General features: G+C 46.7%; 7 protein-coding genes across 7 annotated transcripts; 5 read left to right on the top strand and 2 right to left on the bottom strand.

The window, feature by feature from the left end:
• The first annotated feature begins 406 nt into the window (after positions 1–406).
• F4822DRAFT_404055 (TFIIH basal transcription factor complex, subunit SSL1) lies at positions 407–2,745 on the top strand. The gene is made up of 2 exons (XM_051458160.1): positions 407–1,497; positions 1,565–2,745. The coding sequence occupies exons 1-2, from the start codon at positions 908–910 to the stop codon at positions 2,421–2,423; spliced, it is 1,449 nt and encodes a 482-aa protein (XP_051314593.1). The 5' UTR covers positions 407–907; the 3' UTR covers positions 2,424–2,745.
• Positions 2,730–4,422, bottom strand: F4822DRAFT_259071 (4-hydroxyphenylpyruvate dioxygenase). The gene has a single exon (XM_051454547.1). The coding sequence runs from the start codon at positions 4,306–4,308 to the stop codon at positions 3,037–3,039; it is 1,272 nt and encodes a 423-aa protein (XP_051314592.1). The 5' UTR covers positions 4,309–4,422; the 3' UTR covers positions 2,730–3,036.
• A 695-nt stretch (positions 4,423–5,117) lies between these two features.
• F4822DRAFT_259069 (uncharacterized protein) lies at positions 5,118–6,450 on the top strand. The gene has a single exon (XM_051454546.1). It carries the CDS (start codon positions 5,370–5,372, stop codon positions 6,216–6,218), a length of 849 nt encoding a protein of 282 aa, XP_051314591.1. The 5' UTR covers positions 5,118–5,369; the 3' UTR covers positions 6,219–6,450.
• Positions 6,451–7,228: 778 nt separating this feature from the next.
• F4822DRAFT_404052 (ribosomal L27e protein family-domain-containing protein) lies at positions 7,229–8,382 on the top strand. Its single transcript, XM_051458159.1, has 3 exons — positions 7,229–7,441; positions 7,646–7,982; positions 8,057–8,382. The coding sequence occupies exons 1-3, from the start codon at positions 7,379–7,381 to the stop codon at positions 8,062–8,064; spliced, it is 408 nt and encodes a 135-aa protein (XP_051314590.1). The 5' UTR covers positions 7,229–7,378; the 3' UTR covers positions 8,065–8,382.
• Positions 8,383–8,712: 330 nt separating this feature from the next.
• Positions 8,713–11,029, bottom strand: F4822DRAFT_404048 (TPT-domain-containing protein). Its single transcript, XM_051458158.1, has 5 exons — positions 10,449–11,029; positions 10,309–10,376; positions 10,027–10,250; positions 9,560–9,967; positions 8,713–9,503 (listed from the first exon to the last, which is right to left on the bottom strand). The coding sequence occupies exons 1-5, from the start codon at positions 10,583–10,585 to the stop codon at positions 9,132–9,134; spliced, it is 1,209 nt and encodes a 402-aa protein (XP_051314589.1). The 5' UTR covers positions 10,586–11,029; the 3' UTR covers positions 8,713–9,131.
• Positions 11,030–13,210: 2,181 nt separating this feature from the next.
• F4822DRAFT_259030 (uncharacterized protein) lies at positions 13,211–13,922 on the top strand. The gene has a single exon (XM_051454545.1). It carries the CDS (start codon positions 13,294–13,296, stop codon positions 13,696–13,698), a length of 405 nt encoding a protein of 134 aa, XP_051314588.1. The 5' UTR covers positions 13,211–13,293; the 3' UTR covers positions 13,699–13,922.
• A 1,718-nt stretch (positions 13,923–15,640) lies between these two features.
• F4822DRAFT_404044 (FAD/NAD(P)-binding domain-containing protein) lies at positions 15,641–18,124 on the top strand. The gene is made up of 6 exons (XM_051458157.1): positions 15,641–15,916; positions 16,013–16,082; positions 16,139–16,219; positions 16,286–16,636; positions 16,694–17,119; positions 17,175–18,124. The coding sequence occupies exons 1-6, from the start codon at positions 15,903–15,905 to the stop codon at positions 17,778–17,780; spliced, it is 1,548 nt and encodes a 515-aa protein (XP_051314587.1). The 5' UTR covers positions 15,641–15,902; the 3' UTR covers positions 17,781–18,124.
• The last annotated feature ends 89 nt before the right edge of the window (positions 18,125–18,213 follow it).

The raw sequence follows: 18,213 nt of genomic DNA, 5'->3' as shown, positions 1-18,213 counted from the left end.
CTAGTTGACCTTTAAAGGAGGATGGGTTCAAAAAGCATGATTGCATACGAAGCAACGTAAGCACGCTTGAGAAGAAAACCAAGGAGAGGGGAAGAGAAAGGGGGAGAGAGGTTATATTCATACATATGATGGCAGATTTGCCATTCGCCAATTTGGCGAAGAGTGTTGTTGAGCATGGTTGAAAGTATACCCCAGATATGTGCGACTAATGTATATGACGTCGTATGATAGAATTGAATACTATATGTAGTTCCAGACCAACCAAAAACACGGTCCATCTTAGTAAATGAGTAAAAAGTAAAAAATGTTATTTATAGATTTCCGATTAAAGTTCATAAGATCTCGGTGCAGATGCGCGCACAGGTAGATACATGTAAAAGAGGTAGGTGCACTTGCAGGTATGTAGGTCTAAGTACGTAACCTTTGGAAGTACCTTCAAGTTACCAATTCAGTATTATCTACACAACATCTGATTGGTCGAAGCTTATAATGCTAAATACGAGGCTACGCAATCGCCGCGGTCGCGCTCAACAAAGAAAAACAGCCTTGTCCTATTGCATCTCTCCCGTCTAGATTTTACAACTTTTTTGTTCTGGCGGGATTGTGTCTCGCCGGTGTTTTATCGAGGATTTCATGGTTATTTTATGGGGGTTATGTGGTACTTTGATCCTCTTATTGACAATGCCTTGAGGTTTCGTAAGAAAAAAATCTCGCCGACGCATTAATCGTCATTAAGAGCTTAGGACTCTTTCTATTCTTTTCCTCCCTTTCTCTTTCTTCCTCTCCATTTTCCATATAACCACCCCTTAAGTCTTCGCGCCGACAAAGGGATTTTATTATTCTATCAATTCTGGCACGTTTTCACTAGTTAAAGTTGCCCAACACAAATCACGAATCTAACGCGACCATGGCCGATTCCGACGGTGAATACCAAGCCGACGACGTTACTGACGACGAGTTCGGCGATCACCAAGTGACATCTAGTACGCGACACGGTACACGAACCCAATCCAAAGCCGATAAATCTAAGAAAGGTGGACGTAAGGGCGCTAAGGCCGCTTGGGAAGGCATACAAAGGTCGTGGGATACAGTCGTCGAAGATGCAGATGGCACACTCGCTGGTGTTATCGAGGGCCGCGCCGAAGCAGAAAAGCGTGCGCGACTTTTGAAGGATACAACACCCCTACAACGTGGTATAATACGTCACTTGGTCCTAGTTCTAGACATGTCCTTTGCTATGCTCGAAAAGGATATGTTACCCAGCCGCTACGAGTTAACGATGGCCTATGCCTCTCAGTTCGTCCGAGAATATTTCGAGCAGAATCCGATCTCACAGTTAGCCGTAATAGGTATGCGGGACGGCGTCGCGATCAGGATCAGTGACATGGACGGAAACCCGACTGAACACCTTGAGAAACTACAGGATTGGATCAAGCAGGATCCCCAAGGAAACCCGAGTTTGCAAAATGCCCTGGAGATGTGCAGAGGTGCTCTATTGTGGGTCTCTATAGCTTTAGCATAAAGGACCAAGGAACGGGAATAACTGACGATTTTTGGGTTACAGCCATACACCATCGCATGGAACAAGAGAGGTCGTTGTTGTCTACGGAGCGTTAATATCAAGCGACCCGGGCGACATACACGAGACCATCAACTCCTTGATTGGCGACCGTATACGAGTGTCTATCGTCGGACTTGCAGCACAAGTCGCTATTTGCGAAGAGCTATGTTCCAAGACCAACGGTGGAGATAATTCGAGTTATAGCATAGCTCTTCACGAAGAACATTTCAAAGATCTATTATTAGCGATAACGACACCTCCGATTACCCGAACACAGGAGCAGAACAACGCAAGCTTGCTCATGATGGGCTTCCCCTCGAGAACTCTCGCCGCCGGAGATAGTATTCACTACTGCGCATGTCATAACCGACCTACACGAGAAGGCTATGCCTGTACTCGCTGCACCTCCCGTGTCTGCCGACTACCCGCCGAGTGTCCCGGTTGCGGCCTTACACTTATTCTATCAACGCATTTAGCCAGATCTTACCACCACCTCTTTCCTCTGCGCAACTGGGTCGAGGTATCATGGTCTGAAGCTCGCCGCTCGAAGGCGTGCTACTCGTGTCTAACGCCATTCCCCGAAGTACCCGAATCGAAGAAAGGAAAAGCTAGAGCCGACAAACCTAAGGACAAAGGCGCTGCTGCCGGTGCGTCGCTCCCGCCGGTCAAAGGTCTAAGCGAATCCGGAAGATACGCGTGCGAAGTCTGCCGTAACCATTTTTGCATCGACTGCGATTTATTCGCCCATGAAGTTCTGCACAATTGCCCCGGATGCCAGAGCGATACGAGGGGTGCGCAAAATGCTAATGGCAGTGCTAATGGCAACGGCGACGCTAATGGCGCGATGGAAATCGACGGATAGGCCTTGAACGACTGAACAAGTCCACGGTCCTTTTATAGGAGAATGAATATAACATCACCAACACAGTCAATTAGTGATTGGACAGAGGTAATCTTTGGATGACCTCGAACCTTTAGGCATTACTGCATAGGAAAACAAAGAGGGGCGTTGGTGGGGTCTGCATACTGAATGAATGGATAAGGGGTGTTTGCACCTAAATTTGCTGTTTCTAGGGGACGAATTGCTTCATATAGAGGGGACAGAACTCACGCTTACGATATGTCAATGAATCCATTAGGAGTATAGAGGATATCCGAATGAATGACAAAAAATAGCTAGCTATTGCTTATAGGCTATAGCCATCACTGCTCCGCACAAGCTATTAGTAGTTCGCTAATTGTACTATGATAATGGTTATGGCCATCCCATCTGTTGAATGTCCTCAAGCCATTCATCGCATTATAATATCATAAAATAAATCCATCCATTCATCCAACCGACTAATTCATTAAACAATCTCGCTGTGCCGGTTCGTAAGTTCGTAACAATGATTATGCACTATTGTACATCCCATTCCGCTTCCCTCTCTATACTCATTTAGAGAGCCAATTAACAGTCGCTGTGACTTCGTCATTTACAAATTCCCCCTTTCAGCTTGTTCACGCTCAATAGCTTCAAATAAGCTCTTAAAATTCCCAGCCCCGAACCCGCTAAACCCATGCCGTTGAATAATCTCGATGAACACCGTGGGGCGATCCATCACGGGCTTAGTGAATAATTGTAATAAATACCCACCCTCATCATAATCAACGAGAATGTTCAACTGCCGTAAGGTCTCAAACTCCTCCTGCAACTCCCACCCGCGTTTTTCCGTTCGCAGGCGTTCTTTCATGGTTTCATAGTACGTATTCGGTACACTTATAAACTCCACTCCTCGCGCGCGCATAGCCGAGACCGCGGATACGATATCCTCAGTTAGAAGAGCTACGTGTTGGACCCCCGGGCCGGAGTTGAAGAGTACGAATTCTTCGATTTGAGACTTTTTCTTGCCGGGGGCGGGCTCGTTGATGGGCATCTTGACGACGTCGTCGGGACTGCTCATTACGATGGAGCGGAGGGCGCTGTACTCGGTGCATATTTGGTCGTCGTCAACGCTCCAGAAGCGGTGGAAGGAGAGGCAGCGCTCGTAGAAGCCGCAGGTTGAGGCCATTTCGTTCCAGGATTGGTTGCCGACGCAGTGGTCGATGCGGGAGAGGTTTACCCTTGGACGTATGAGAGTTGAGGGTGGGGAGGACCGGGCTTGGAAACCCGGGAGGAAGGGCCCGGTGTAGTTGCGTCGCGAGATTAGGGTGTGCGTGGTGTCGCCGTAGGTTCGGATCACGGCCGTTAACACGTCTCCGTGGATCTTATCGTGCTGGAGTTGTGGTGGTTGCACGGATATGGCGCCTTGGGCAACGGCGTTGTGGTATACGCCTTCCACATTGTCAACCTCGAAGGCGACATCTTTGACGGCATCGCCGTGGCGTTCCAGGTGCTCATGCATCTCCTTGAGGAGCTTATGCTCGGCATCTGTTATGAACTCATTTTCGGGTAGATGAGCATAAGAGCGGATAGGAGATGTGAACACGAAGCGGATATCCCCACTGGCTACGACATATGATGTAAAGTACCGACTCCCTGTCTCCAGGCCCCGGTACGCGACTGTCTCGAAGCCGTAGAGATTGTGGTAATAGGAGGCGGCTTGCTTCGCGTTGCCGACCCACCATGTCGTGTGGTCGTAGCCCTTGAAGTTGGATACACCGGCTTGAACAGCGTAGTCGTCGGTGTGTTCTATGTGAGCAGGAAGGGTTGTAGCGGAGGCAGTAGGGTAGGTTGGGGGTGAATCTGTGATTGCCGAGGGGGCCATGATGAATGATTTGTGTAATTTGAAGATATGTCTATGTATCTATCCTAGTAGATATCACGCCGATATAGTAAAGGGGAAGTCGAAGCGGGAATGAAGGTATATATTTATAAGAGTGTTCAATGGGGTTCTTTGATAAGAGATTCGTATACTAGAAGAATGTGTACACGAACGGGAATATAGAAACAGTAGTACATATGGGACTGAGAGAATACCTAACCTACCTCCCCTATTATTTTAAACCTTTCATCACTTTTATAGACAGGTACATCGGATAGAGAGGGATGAACAGGGCCGGACCGAATTCCGCACTCCTAAACCGGGCGGGCCGTCTGTACCTTCCTCCCACATAATCAAGCCACTTATTGTACCTCCTTCCCCAGACGAGTGGGGAACTAAAACTTCGGGAGTAAGTGCAGATTACTATAATGCATTGGACATTTGGCGGTGGTTGTTGCCCGTTGCGCCTCATAAAACGCAAATCTCGGTGGATGCGGGATCAAACCATAAAGCCAAACCAAGCCGAAAAGAATAATAAAGACGTCAGACCCCTTTGCCGAAGCTAGCCGTGCCCCCATAGCTTTGAGCTAGTTACACCTATCCGACGCCACCCATTTCTGCTTAGAATGATCCAATTAGCATCTCTGGGTTATGACGGCTAGAAAGGGAAGAGCGAAAAAGGGGGCTCTTCGTTATCGCTGCTGACCTCAAGTTGGCTGCAGGTCTGCAGGGTGAATGAGGAGATAACAGGCGGTGGTAACAAATGTCGGCATTGCATTAGAAGCCGAGGTGGAGAAACAATGACTGCTGATGAAGATACACGACAGGTAAAGAGGATACCTAGTGTAGCCAATATTTATCTAGTTGTCTGTCATAAATGAGGTCAGCCTAGTTCGTATCATACTTCGATGGTATACTTCTTTTTGATTTCATCCATTCGAATCGTTTCCAGGAATACTCTGCTTTACTATCTAGCTCTTGGGTATTTCACTACATCAACTCGAACATAGCGATACCTCGAACGCACTTTCAAATCCGATACCCGGCCCGTTTATTTTACTAAAATGGCGACAAATTCCCTCAGTCGGCGTGATATCAACGTCCTGGAGAAGATCAAGGACCCGGAATCAAATCCTCTCACAGCCGTCATCGTAGACGCATCATTGCCCAAGGACCCGAACATAACGAACATAAAAATCTACGATGATATCTCTCAGAAAGAGCGGGATGTTATCTCAGCCATGCAGAAATTTGAGACCCAACTTGCAAATTTTCAAAGGCATGATTCCACAGCAGAATCGGTGAACGAGACACAAGACGCCGACCTTGAGCGACATTACTCCGTGGCTGGGCTGGTAAAGGAGTATCGTCAATGCGTATCAAGAATTGGCGATATCATCTCGGAGTACCCCGATTATGCGAGTGCTCGAAATAACAGGGCACAAGCCCTGAGGAGACTGCACGGAGATACGATGCTGTTCCCCGGCGGACACGGTCCGGGAGGGTTACAACATGATGCAGATGCAGCCGAGCGACGCCAAGCCGCAGTCCTCGCCCTCTCAGACCTCGACAAAGCTATCGCGCTTCTGACACCGAAAAGCCTCTTCGCCTCCATCTCACCGCAAGCTGGGAAAACCTTGGCACTTGCGCATACTCAACGAGCAGCCATTTATTACACGACATCCAAATTTTTCCAGACCAGTAAAGTGGCTGACATAAGGGAGAGGAAGGAAGCGACCTGGACCAAGATTGATTTTGAGGAGGCTGCTTCGAGGGACTTCGCTTTGGGGGGGCGGTACGGGAACGAAATTGCCAAGGGGTTGGCTGTGAGTACTAACCCGACCGCCAAGTTATGCGGCCAGATGGTGAGGGAAGCGATGAAGAAAGAGTATGGTCCTGCATACGCCACATAGTTATTCATGTAAATGCCAACGATGCGATGGTGTAACGATATAATGACGAGGGGGCTAATGGGAAATTGCGATGATTAATCAGGATTGGTTCTTCGGAGTTTGAATACTAGGGTCCAGCGGCAGCATTTAATATATTGTAATAGACCTTGGTCATGTCCATATAGCGGTCCCTTATCTCTTCTTTGCGTCGCCTTGTTTTCTATCGGACGTCAAGATCCGCGGGGCTTTTCGATGGCACATAACGATCCGTATTAAACTTGGTTATTGCTGACCGTCTTCGTAAGACTTCATCAACGATAGTCGTTGCAAAACTACCCGGTATTGAATTTCGGAGAAGGCGTGTTGTAGCCAGGTATGGTATTATTGGTGACGAACGCGCGTCGTAAGGTGATGTGAATGTACTCATAGTTCTAAGGACCGCGATCCTACGCCGGCCTCCGGTTGGTAGTCAAGTGAGTTGCCGTAATGTATAGAGTATCATTGCGACGGCTTATTAAATATGTTACTAAATCGTCTACATAAGAGACCAGGTTAGAGAGGGCGTCCCATTTGACTACGGGCTACGTGGAGTGTACCTCTTCCCAGCTTGAATGGTTTGCTGTGGCGTTCTACCCTTTTCTTTCCCCTCTCGATTAATTCTTGTCGCAGCCGCTCCGAGCCCGATTACAACGGCGAAGATGGGATCCCCTATACGGGAGATTATATAGGTTTGGGGAGCCATTGGAACGGTATGGAGCTCTAGGGGAGTATCACTTTTTGAGGAGGAGTATTTACAGAGTAGAGTCGGTAGTTCTGAGGTGGTTTACTAGAGTCCCATCGAAAGAGTTGAAGCTTTCTCAGAGACAAGCGATGGCGGGGTGTACCTAGGTACCTGAGATAAATACGAATGGATGTGTCCATTAAAAATGTTATCAAGCTCGGACCACGCATGACTTTTCATTCAAACCTTGCCCCACCAAGCACAATTTAGCCAATCAATGGGAAAACCCTTAGTTCGCTTAATTTTCTCAGGCACATTTTCGATTTTCTTAGCCATCGCGAACATCTTCACTACCTCAATCGACCTTACGACCAATTACGCCAACCCACCCAACAATCCCCGACTTCCCTTTCGCCCTCTCGATTCTCACCACGAAGAAGACGACAGAGAAGCCGAAAACATGAAGTTCCTCAAGGTCGGCCGAGTAGCCATCATCACCCGCGGCAGATACGCCGGAAAGAAGGTACGTTGAATGGAAGGAAAAGAGCAACTTCAACTTCATGGACAATTAAGACACGGATTGGACTGGATACCTACAACTTTGGGAAACCGATATTGATTCACTGCACAATTGTTTCCAACAATTCTACGGATTCCAAAGCACAAATTTTTATCGCAACAGAAATTGGGAAAGAAATATCATTCTAACTAGATTCCACTTCAACAGGTCGTCATCATTCAGCCCGTCGACAGCGGTAACAAGCTCCACCCCTACGGCCACGCCATCGTCGCTGGTATTGAGCGATACCCCTCCAAGATCACCCGACGCATGTCCAAGACGCGACAGGAGAAGCGATCAAAGATCAAGCCCTTCATCAAGGCCATCAACTACAACCACTTGATGCCCACCCGATACACCCTCGAGCTTGAGGGTCTTAAGGGTGTCGTCTCTAACGACACCTTCAAGGAGGTCAGCCAACGTGAGGATGCTAAGAAGAACGTGAAGAAGGTCCTAGAGGAGCGCTACACAAGCGGCAAGAACCGATGGTTTTTCACACCCTTGAGTATGTTTCCTCATAATTCGATATAATAGACAATTATATCTGCTACGACAAATATGCTAATGATTTATTAACAGAATTCTAATCCTTTCGTCTGCATACAACTTCCGTCGTTCGGTATTAGGGGGGTTTCGGTCTGGGATGTAAATCGCATCATCAAATGGCATTAGGAGCCTCAAAGGGTCTTGCTCTGAATTATTCAGGAACATGAAAAATGAAACACACTTGACGAATGAACCTCTACCTGCTTTTTATCTCGGGGCGTACATATGTGACCTTGTGGGCTACCATCATTCACGAGATAACTTGTGGATCGTAGCAATATGCCGAGATATAGTCCTATGGCATAAGCTGAATAGCTAACAGAATTTACGACTATAATCTATTCTTAGATGTCTCCCTAGGTACTTAGGTATCTAGACCTGAGTGATTCGTAATGTGAATACGTAGACATGTGCCAAAGTACCTAACCTCGATGGAACGGTTGTTCTGCTAAGTGACACTGCAAAGTTAGTAATCATATACACCTAAACATGTATCATTTAGACCCTTCATGTAGACGATAAAAACTCGGCCGATTTAATTACCCGTGATAGGTCAGCTACGGTGTTTCACTTCACAATGCTACCCATACTGGCTGAATAAGGATTATAAGGCCGAAACGAAACATCACAACTACAACGTAGCATCAACATCATATACCAATCACAGGAGAAAATAGGAGTCAAACAAATTTGATATGCAATTTTTAGTTTCGTTTCCATTCAGGTCTAATTCCTCCTAGGCTCTCTAAGTTACATGAAGATTAGCCCTATCGTGATGCAAACAGATGCAGTCCAAGTCCTTTTGCATTTGACGCCTTTCTGCTTTCTAATAGCCGTACAATAATTCCATGTGGCTACCCCATTTCATCAGCGTCCGCGAACACAAAGAAAAATTTCTCCAATTACTACCGCCCCCACAAACATAAGATGGTCGAAAATATGTGCAAGTATGTACTCGAAAAATCAGGGAAACGCGTACTAGCTCATCACGTAGCGTTCACCCGTCACGGGTCGGATCTCGTAGAGCCTAACCATAACTCCCTTCCACTCTGAAGATTACAAAAGCGTATTGTGAAAATGGAGGTTTGTATATCTTGTCACATTTCGCTTACGAAGAGACGCCAAATTTCTCGGCGGCACCGGCAAGGTATTGGGACGGGTCGTAGTCGGGGGCATATGTGGGAGCCAAGCCTCCAAAAAGAACGAAGACGAGTAATAGTACAGCACCAATGACAACGATCTTGCGGACAGCAGGGCGAGCGGCACCGAATTCTGCCCATTGTCTGTTGGCTTCGCCAGCATATCCTTTAATGGCTTCGATACCAAGTTTGTAGTAAATCATACCGCCAAGAGCAATGGTGTAACCGAAAGCCTGGAGACCGGAGACAGGAGTACCCCAGATAAGCATGGATGCAACGACAAGCATAACATCCTTGAGGACACCGCAAAGAGTCATGATAACAGCAGAAGTCTTGCCAATCTGTGCATATGATTAGCGATTATTTTCAAATTTGCAAATTGGCACTGAAAACTTACCAAGAACACAACGGAAACGTTGAGCAAGAAAGCGCAGAGACCGTTCAAGAAGAAGGTGAATAGACCAACGTGGTACACCTCAGCCATAGAAACCTTGGGGACTTCCCAGAAGAGAGCGACAACACCATTCATGACAGCGCAAATAGGAGCGAAGTAGTATAGGGAAACGAGGGGGTCCATCTTGTACTCAGCGGAGCTGAGAAGAGCCTGGACCAAGTTAAGACGGATAGCCTCGAAGAGAAGACCACCAAGCTGGTAGAGGAAACCAATCCAGACAAATCGGATTTCACCGAACGAGGCAATCATAACACCAACAACAATGGCGGAAACGTTTAGGAGTTGCTTGATGTTGGGGGGTGCAAGTCCCATAGCCCAGCTGGAAAGAAGGACAGCAACGGGGGTGGTGGCCTATCAATCCTTTGTTAAAATCCGTACATTCATGTAATTGAAGCTCTTTAATTCCATACCTTGATCATCTGGATGAAAGCGACACTGAGGTAGAGGTAGGTCAAGTTACCGCAGATCAAACTCAAACTGAAGAAGACACCGATCGGAACGATAGCACGGAGGTAGACGCGTCCAGTCATCTTAACGGACTTGCGACCGTCAAGGAGAGAGGTGTAACGCGCCATGAGCTGGGTCGCGACAGTCGCAAAAGACAAGTGGTAACATGTCAAAAGGACGGGGTAACCTGGAATACTGTTAGGTCTCGTTCACGGTCGCAAATCAATCAATTGTGGGCTTCTTACGGAACTCGAGAGTGTCGAGGATCCATTTGTTGAATAGAATGACGGATGACGACAGACTGATCCAAACACTGCAGGAATCCGTTGTCAGCAAGCTTCGTTCCTCGACTTCGACAATAACTATGGCTTAAGATTCGACATACGCGACGTAAAAAGCCGGGTGAACAGCTGGCTTTGGGGGTTGGGGCTTTTCAGCCTCAAGGTTGGTAGTGGGCAGAATAGGGCCCTTTGGCTCCGGTCGGGGAATCTCGCCCGAGGTACGACTCTTTTCGTCGGCCATTGTTGCTATGATTACTTGTATTTAGGTATGTGAAGCAGTTCGCGGGTTGCGAAATAAGTAGAAAGGGGTAGTAAGAGTTGAAAGAATTGAAGACGACACGGTTTAGAAAGAGTGACTAGGCCAAGCCTGCTGAGACCAATTAAAGAGTTAGGTGAATTGGGGAAAGGCGTTACTGGTGGGGGAAGCTGCAGAAGTTCACAAGACGACAACAAATATCTTTGATGTCAATCAAAAATGAACTCTTGTTTCTCTCTTCCGTTAGCTTCAAGAAACTTGAGGCTGTTTGTATGTAGAAGGGAGAAAAAAGTCGTCGACAACTGGAGGGGGAAACAGGAGTGACGAGTTGCGGATGGTAGCGCAGAGAGAAAAAGAAGGCGGAACAAAAAAAAGAGAGGACTGAAAAAAAGAAGATGGTACGGCTAATAAATTTTGATTTGAAAGGTGCTTCGCGTTCGACAAGGTCTAGGTACCTTGGTATGGGAGGTACCTGGGTACATCTTGCAATTTAGGAACCAAGGTGCTTATCCCGCACAATTTTAGCCCCAGAACCCGCCCCAATTGAATGAGAGCTTTCAAACACGGTCGCATCATCAGTGCGTGCCGTAGCAAGTGCAAAGCACCTACCCCCTTCTGGGCAGTGCCCCTCTGCTTGCCCTGTCCGCCACCTAACAGCACCCTATTAGACGGACTGCAGTACCAGTACAGGTACCGGTACATCTCATTCATGGGTACAAACCCATACAAGCGCATCTCTTTCCACCCCCACTAATAACTCTCATTCCCTGGAATTCCTGCGTTCAGGGGAGTCAGGGGCTAATAATTGCGTAGTGCTACCCTAAAGGGACAAGCGTGGGGTTAGTCTTATAGGTCTAATAGATAAAACCTGAAAATTGACAGCCACTGATGTCGTTTTGAGAGGCTCTCATTTCATCATGGGCCATCCCTCCCCACGGCGCCATAGAACAAGGACTTGGAACAATTAGAACAGTTTGTTCTTTCTATCCAATCCAATTTTAGAGGATTGTAATTCCAACTGTCTACTGTGTCTTAGCGCGGATAGGCATAGATTAAGCCTGTGTTTCAAGATAACACACCTAAGGGCTTTTTTTATTTTACACCTTTAGTAACAATAGACAGACATTAATAGACATTGATATTTCTTATACATTTTACCTAGGTACCTAGGTAGGGTATTTACATATTATTTCAACACATATTTTTATGTAGTTCAGACAAAACAAATAGCATTCCTTTATTCCCGATCACGTATTTACGTATCCTCAATCCAACTCGTAAGTGTAGGTATGTTCCGTATGTATTCTTTAGGCTTTCCACATATTTCTCGATTCCGATTTTGTCATTGGCCATCCCCGGACCTCGTAATGGGCACAGCATTTTTAGTGTACCTGGGCAAAGAAGGTGGGCAAAAGCGGGATGATGAGATGGGATGGGATGTTTGCCATCGAAACCAACGGGAATTATTCTACCACGCGGTTTCATATCCTGTCCGTCATATCTGAAGCTGTTGGAGATTAAGCATTTTTAAAGCCAGGGCCATCGATGAATTGCGGCCCCGTACCTTTTTTTTTTTTTTTTTTAACTTATTCCACTGTGACGTAGCCAACAAAGGAGAAAAACCCTCCGAATTTCCAACCTTTCTTTTTAGACGGGACCAGCCCTGGTAAACCGGGCTATCTACGCCAGGGTTAAGGTACGCTATTATGTACTCAAAGTCGTTTCGAGGCGATGAGGCTCAGTGGGGGGTGTCTTCGGATATCAATACAAAAAAGGTAGCGTAGACATTGGTCTTGGATCATCACCACCCTTCCAATCAGAATAATGAAGGTTGATTCGTATTCAACGTCATCACGTTTCCTTCGGTCCAAAATACGAGGTATGAAGCACAATATAGACTTCGGGGCCACGTATCACAGCCCGCGGCTTTCCGTCCGTTTTCACGATTCAAGTTTCCCGTCGCATCTACTCACCCGAATACCTGGTGCCCTTGGCAGTATGTCGTGGAATCTTGTTACTTACATTAGTATGTATTTATATGGTTACCTAAGATGGTAAGCAACACTACATACATACATACATACATCCCAAGCGAATGGTTGCCCGATTATGCAGATGGGATAGTTCGTACTTAGTATCTTCTAAAGTAGGTATACCGATTGGATGTAGATGGCAGCTTTCTTTCAGGTGAATAGGTACTTCAGCTGCTAGGTAAGGACCCCTTTGGGCTTGTGCCATACGCTAACTGTTAAACGTTGGACGCTACGTGCCGTAAAGGCTTGTTTTATTTTATGAGATTTTATATCGCTTCTGCATCTGTCAATAGTACCTAGCAATACTTTGAGATGAGGCACCCGATTTGCACAACAGGAGCAAGTAAGATGGTGGTATGACGCCATAGGATTATTCCCCAGCCTTTCTATCTCGCAGCTTAGTCGAGCCCATGTGTACGAATAATCCATCATATATTCCTTTATTGATTTGAATCTGCAAGTATATTTTACCTACTCGGTCAATATCTTACTCCTGTTGTTGCGGCTGACTTGATACATGTAATAGCAAATGTGGTGCTAGCAAGGGAATAGGGGATACCTAGTTAAGCCCCCCTATTAGTGAGATATGCTCACTGTATTTTAGTGCCTTATATTTATAGTAGCCACCCTAAAAAAAAAAAGGTGCTACTAACGCTATAGATGAGCAGATACCCTAAGACGATAAGATCAACCTTTTTTTCTTTCTTTTTTTTTTCTCTTCCCTCCTTGGCCCCCCCCCCCCCCCCCTCTCAATTCGGACATGTCACGATTCCACGTAGGACTATCACTTCAAAAAAGAGCCGGCTGAGAACTAACCTTTTAGTATTTGTATTCGCTCGAGAGGAAGCTATTCTGAACTTGGACCTAACGGAACTGAATACTCGGGATTTCCACTTTGGAAGTTTTCTTTTTAAGCCGCCAGGCGGCCCCGTGGGCCAAATACATCAACTTGAGACGGCGGCTTTGAGCACTTTGCAAATCTTGACCGTCGATCTCGCGGAGCTAACCGGTCCTGAGGCTCCAACTAGAAGCAAGTTGAAGAGGGATGCAGTTTTGCCGACCTAACTGGGTAGTGCTGGAAGCGGAAAACAAGATCGACATTGGTTTTTGTACATGTACATCTGAGTAGGAAATAGCCATTGACCTGGGTATGGGCGGGACACGACCTTATCGAAATTAAAAGATCTTCAAGACCCAATTTGGCCGACAAATGCGACATGTTAATCGCAGAGTAACGGGAAGTGGCAGAGTGGGTAGTGATAGTAATGATATTTAGCGGCGGTAGTAGAATGTAGTAGAGGACCGGCGAGAAGGGGTTGGCAATACTATGCACACTATGTACGCCAGAACAAGTTCTACTCCGATATTAGTTATTTTATTAGGTAGGTAGATAGTTTCGACACCATCTCAGTTGCCGGGGTTCTAGAGCTGGCTAGCCTCTGGTAGATAATACTCTCATCAGCGTTCCCACTGCTTTACTGGCTTGACTCGCGCGAAGTCGTCGTCGCAAACCTAAGGCGAATTATCTACGATATGGATCTGCCGCGAATTTTTTAAGACATGGTATACTGGGGGCAAAATGTCCAAAAATGGCCAGAAGGGTATCAAAATAGCATGATTAGATATACCTACGTAATGATATGTTAATGAGTAGTAAGATATTTTATTTGGCTCACCAGCCTCATCTTGTCACCTTGTCATCTTGTATATAATGTTGTAAGTGTTGCATTAGCACGATATTCCCCGGTGCCATGCGAAACTGGTCGTAGCACTAGGTACCACACATTTTATCTATTTCAGGTGACGGGTCTGCGGGCGTTGATGACAGGCTTAAGATGTCGTGCTTGACAAGCGATTAGATGCTGGGTGCTTCGAGGTTGACGCGTACAAGGGGACGAGTATGAGCTTCATCTTATTATGAAATTGCGGGCAGGGGTTTCCCGGTGGTCAATCAACCCTCTTTGTCTGATGCTCTGCTGCTGATTACTGTCACACACCGAATTTGCTCCTATCAGAACTCGATTATCTTTCACATGCGGACATTTTTAATGTCGGTTATGTATTTACACAGTATGTGTGTCAATAGAAAATTGTAGAGGGACAGCGATCGTCATAATATGATCCCCCTATTAGGGATTTTAGGGGGGGGGAAGAGTCTCTCCTGAGTTTACCCCTGAATTGACGGTGTCCTTTAGTTTGGAGGGAAACTAGCGGTAACTAGGTAGGTAGGTGGCAGTGTTTACTCTTTCGTGCGACTCGGACGAATCATGGCAGCGAAACTAGATAGGTACATGTATGAGGGATGTAAATCAGTATGACACTTGTGTTGTAGATTTGTAGATTGGGTACAAGAGATATAGTACTCTGAGTAAGAAGGTACCCAAGATAAAGTTTAGGAGAAACTCGTTGCAGGCTCTGGTCCCTGCAGCCGCCGCGTCGAAAACGTTATTGACGTTTTCAATACATACATGTAGTAGCGAAGCGAAAGAAGGAGAAGGAGGCAAGGAGAGAAAAGATTGATCTGGAATAACTCTATCTTCAATCCTAATTTAGCAGCACCGTTTTGTAGAAAGTCTCGATTGCTCGAATGCTTAAGTCGTTTATGTTTCATGCATACTTGGTACATCCCGTACCCGTCTTTCTAACACAAGAGGTTCGACGCTGATTCACATGTCTTGTCGCCTTGGCGGTCTACAAGTTCCAAGGTTGGTTATAGATGGAGATGTTTTACTTAATACCTAACCTATTCCACCACCCACCGATAAGTACTCTGCAATTAAGTAGGTAGCGATAATGTTAGGGTACCTAAGGTATTCATTTGTATGCAGGTGCAGGTACCATCTTGACCGTATCAGGACTTAAGCTCCACCTGATTGGATGGGTGAATGTTGCCAAGTTGCATGACGGAGAGACAGGGGGCAGGATAAGTGGATCGGCGCACACGCCTAGCACCATTATAGCGCGGTACTAATACAGTCCACAATTTTAGTGCAGTACCCCTCCAAAAATATTATAGAAAACAACACAACTGCTGCTCTCCTGAGGACTTTCTTTTTTCTTGAGTGCCCTCCTTGTCTGCCCACACGCACATACGCACACACTTCGTGTACACTATAGAGTTAGACAGACTTTGTCCTGCAGCCTTCGTTGACTTGGATAGTCTATCATCCATTCTTTTCCGCCGTTTCAAGATCCTTCTGTGTTCTTGAGACTTGAGGCTTCTTCCCCGCCTTCGAATAGAAACCATCCCAAAATAACCACGGGACAAAATGTGTGCGGACATGTAAGTTTTTTCCAGATGTAAACCCGAGGGTGTATACTTCCGTGGTGTTAAGAATCATTTTCAAAATATCCAATTGACTAACCTTCGCTCTCCTAGTAACGTCGACGTTCTCGTTATCGGCGCTGGACCGACTGGTCTCGGTGCTGCGAAGCGCCTCCACCAGCTAGTATGCCTCACCGCCAAATTAGATAAGAAATTATCGTGAACTGATAATTGGTATAGAATGGACCTTCGTGGTTGATTATTGACTCCAACGAGAAGGCTGGTGGTCTAGCTTCTACTGATGTTACACCTGAGGGTTTCGTAAGTCCATCTACTCCCCGCAATCTCGCCGTTTAAAACGTGGCTGACGATGAATTGTATTGACAGCTCTACGATGTTGGTGGTCACGTCATCTTCTCCCACTACAAGTACTTCGACGACTGCATTGACGAGGCACTCCCTAAGGAGGATGACTGGTACACTCACCAACGTATCTCCTACGTCCGCTACAAGAATCTTTGGGTCCCTTACCCCTTCCAGAACAACATCTCCATGTTGCCTAAGGAGGACCAAGTCACAGCTCTTGATGGTCTAATTGACGCTTCTCTTGAGGTGCGCGTTGCCAACACGAAGCCCAAGGACTTCGACGAGTGGATTATGCGCATGACTGGTGCTGGTATTGCCGACATGTTCATGAGACCCTACAACTACAAGGTCTGGGCTGTTCCCACCACCAAGGTACGTCACAGCCCCTCCTTACGAAATCGATAAATTTTTCTAAGATTCAATGTCCAGATGCAATGTCAATGGTTAGGTGAGCGTGTCGCCGCCCCTGACGTCAAGAATGTTGTGAAGAACGTTGTTCTTAATAAGGTTGCCGGAAACTGGGGTCCCAACGCGACTTTCCGCTTCCCTGCTCGTGATGGTACTGGTGGTATCTGGATTGCCGTCGCGAACACTCTTCCCGACGAGAAGAAGCGATTCGGCAAGAAGGGAGAAGTCACCAAGGTTGACGCCAACAAGAAGGTTGTCACCCTTAAGGATGGCACAACTATCGGCTACGACAAGCTCGTCTCCACGATGAACGTCGACCAATTAGTTGAGTCTATTGGCAACCAAGAGCTAGTCACCCTGAGCAAGGGCCTATTCTACTCTTCCACTCATGTTATCGGTGTTGGTCTCCGAGGTGCGCGACCCGAGCGCATTGGTGACAAGTGCTGGGTGAGTTATTGGTTAATACAAATTTACCTTGGATTATAACTGACTGAATATCTAGCTTTACTTCCCTGAGGACAACTGCCCATTTTACCGAGCCACTATCTTCTCCAACTACTCCCCCTACAACCAGCCCCAGGCTGATGTCAAGCTCCCCACTATCTCCATTGCCAACGGCAGCAAGCCCGCGAGCACGGAACCCAAGGAGGGACCATACTGGTCTGTCATGCTTGAGGTGTCGCAATCATCTCTCAAGCCTGTTGATGAGGCCAACTTGCTCAAGGACTGCATCCAGGGCTTGGTCAACACCGACCTAATCAAGGCTGAGGACGAGATTGTCTCCACCTACCACCGCAAGTTCGACCACGGTTACCCCACACCCACTCTTGAGCGTGAAGGTGTCCTGAAGCAGCTTCTCCCCAAGCTCCAGGACTTGGACATCTACTCTCGTGGCCGATTCGGTAGCTGGCGATACGAGGTCGGCAACCAGGACCACTCATTTATGTTGGGTGTAGAAGCCGCTGACCACATCGTCAACGGCGCCGTCGAGCTTACACTCAACTACCCTGACTTTGTCAACACCCGCCAGAACACTGAGCGCCGTCTTGACCAAGGTCCTCTAGCCGCCAAGAAGTCTGGCACGGCACTACCTTCGCACCCCAAATAAGCGAGGTAAATGTAATGGCAGCCCTGTGAAGCTGTGAAGATAGCCTATTTGCGGCCTACATTCTTGATTGATGTTTTTTTTTTTTCAAAAAGAACTAGAGCTTTCTGGCAAACCGTTATGTTGAGCATATGGCTGTTCATGTTTGATGAGTGCGACGGCAATGGAATGATAGGCTAATTCTGACTTGATCTTACGACGAAACAAGAAAGCATCAAAAGTCAGTGTCTTTCTACTACGGTAGGAGACTTAATGAATAGAAAGAAGAATAGATTTCTGATTAACTTGCCGTTTTTTAATAATGGACCGGATGTGATGTTATGTATGAAATGACCAATCAACTTATACATATTTAAGAGGTTACGTTGAAAAAGTCGTATCCAATATTCCTCGTTACCTCGTCAGCCTTGCAGACCTCGGTACATATAGTAAGCAC

The sequence above is a fragment of the Hypoxylon trugodes genome (genome assembly GCF_022578975.1).
Source record: "Hypoxylon trugodes strain CBS 135444 unplaced genomic scaffold F4822scaffold_5, whole genome shotgun sequence".
Lineage (NCBI taxonomy): Eukaryota > Fungi > Ascomycota > Sordariomycetes > Xylariales > Hypoxylaceae > Hypoxylon > Hypoxylon trugodes.
The sequence above is the reverse complement of the archived record's forward strand: the minus strand, read 5'-3'. Positions and strand labels throughout refer to the sequence as shown.

Bases quoted from the DNA above. Each gene is read 5' to 3' on its own strand.
- F4822DRAFT_404055 (XM_051458160.1), top strand. From the start codon at position 908: ATGGCCGATTCCGACGGTGAATACCAAGCCGACGACGTTACTGACGAC. The intron at 1,498-1,564 runs GTGGGTCTCTAT...TTTGGGTTACAG, and splicing joins ATGTGCAGAGGTGCTCTATT to CCATACACCATCGCATGGAA.
- F4822DRAFT_259071 (XM_051454547.1), bottom strand. From the start codon at position 4,308: ATGGCCCCCTCGGCAATCACAGATTCACCCCCAACCTACCCTACTGCC.
- F4822DRAFT_259069 (XM_051454546.1), top strand. From the start codon at position 5,370: ATGGCGACAAATTCCCTCAGTCGGCGTGATATCAACGTCCTGGAGAAG.
- F4822DRAFT_404052 (XM_051458159.1), top strand. From the start codon at position 7,379: ATGAAGTTCCTCAAGGTCGGCCGAGTAGCCATCATCACCCGCGGCAGA. The intron at 7,442-7,645 runs GTACGTTGAATG...CCACTTCAACAG, and splicing joins GCAGATACGCCGGAAAGAAG to GTCGTCATCATTCAGCCCGT.
- F4822DRAFT_404048 (XM_051458158.1), bottom strand. From the start codon at position 10,585: ATGGCCGACGAAAAGAGTCGTACCTCGGGCGAGATTCCCCGACCGGAG. The intron at 10,251-10,308 runs GTAAGAAGCCCA...ACAGTATTCCAG, and splicing joins CCTCGACACTCTCGAGTTCC to GTTACCCCGTCCTTTTGACA. The intron at 9,968-10,026 runs GTATGGAATTAA...AAGGATTGATAG, and splicing joins CTTTCATCCAGATGATCAAG to GCCACCACCCCCGTTGCTGT.
- F4822DRAFT_259030 (XM_051454545.1), top strand. From the start codon at position 13,294: ATGAGCAGATACCCTAAGACGATAAGATCAACCTTTTTTTCTTTCTTT.
- F4822DRAFT_404044 (XM_051458157.1), top strand. The intron at 16,220-16,285 runs GTAAGTCCATCT...TTGTATTGACAG, and splicing joins ATGTTACACCTGAGGGTTTC to CTCTACGATGTTGGTGGTCA. The intron at 16,637-16,693 runs GTACGTCACAGC...TTCAATGTCCAG, and splicing joins GGGCTGTTCCCACCACCAAG to ATGCAATGTCAATGGTTAGG.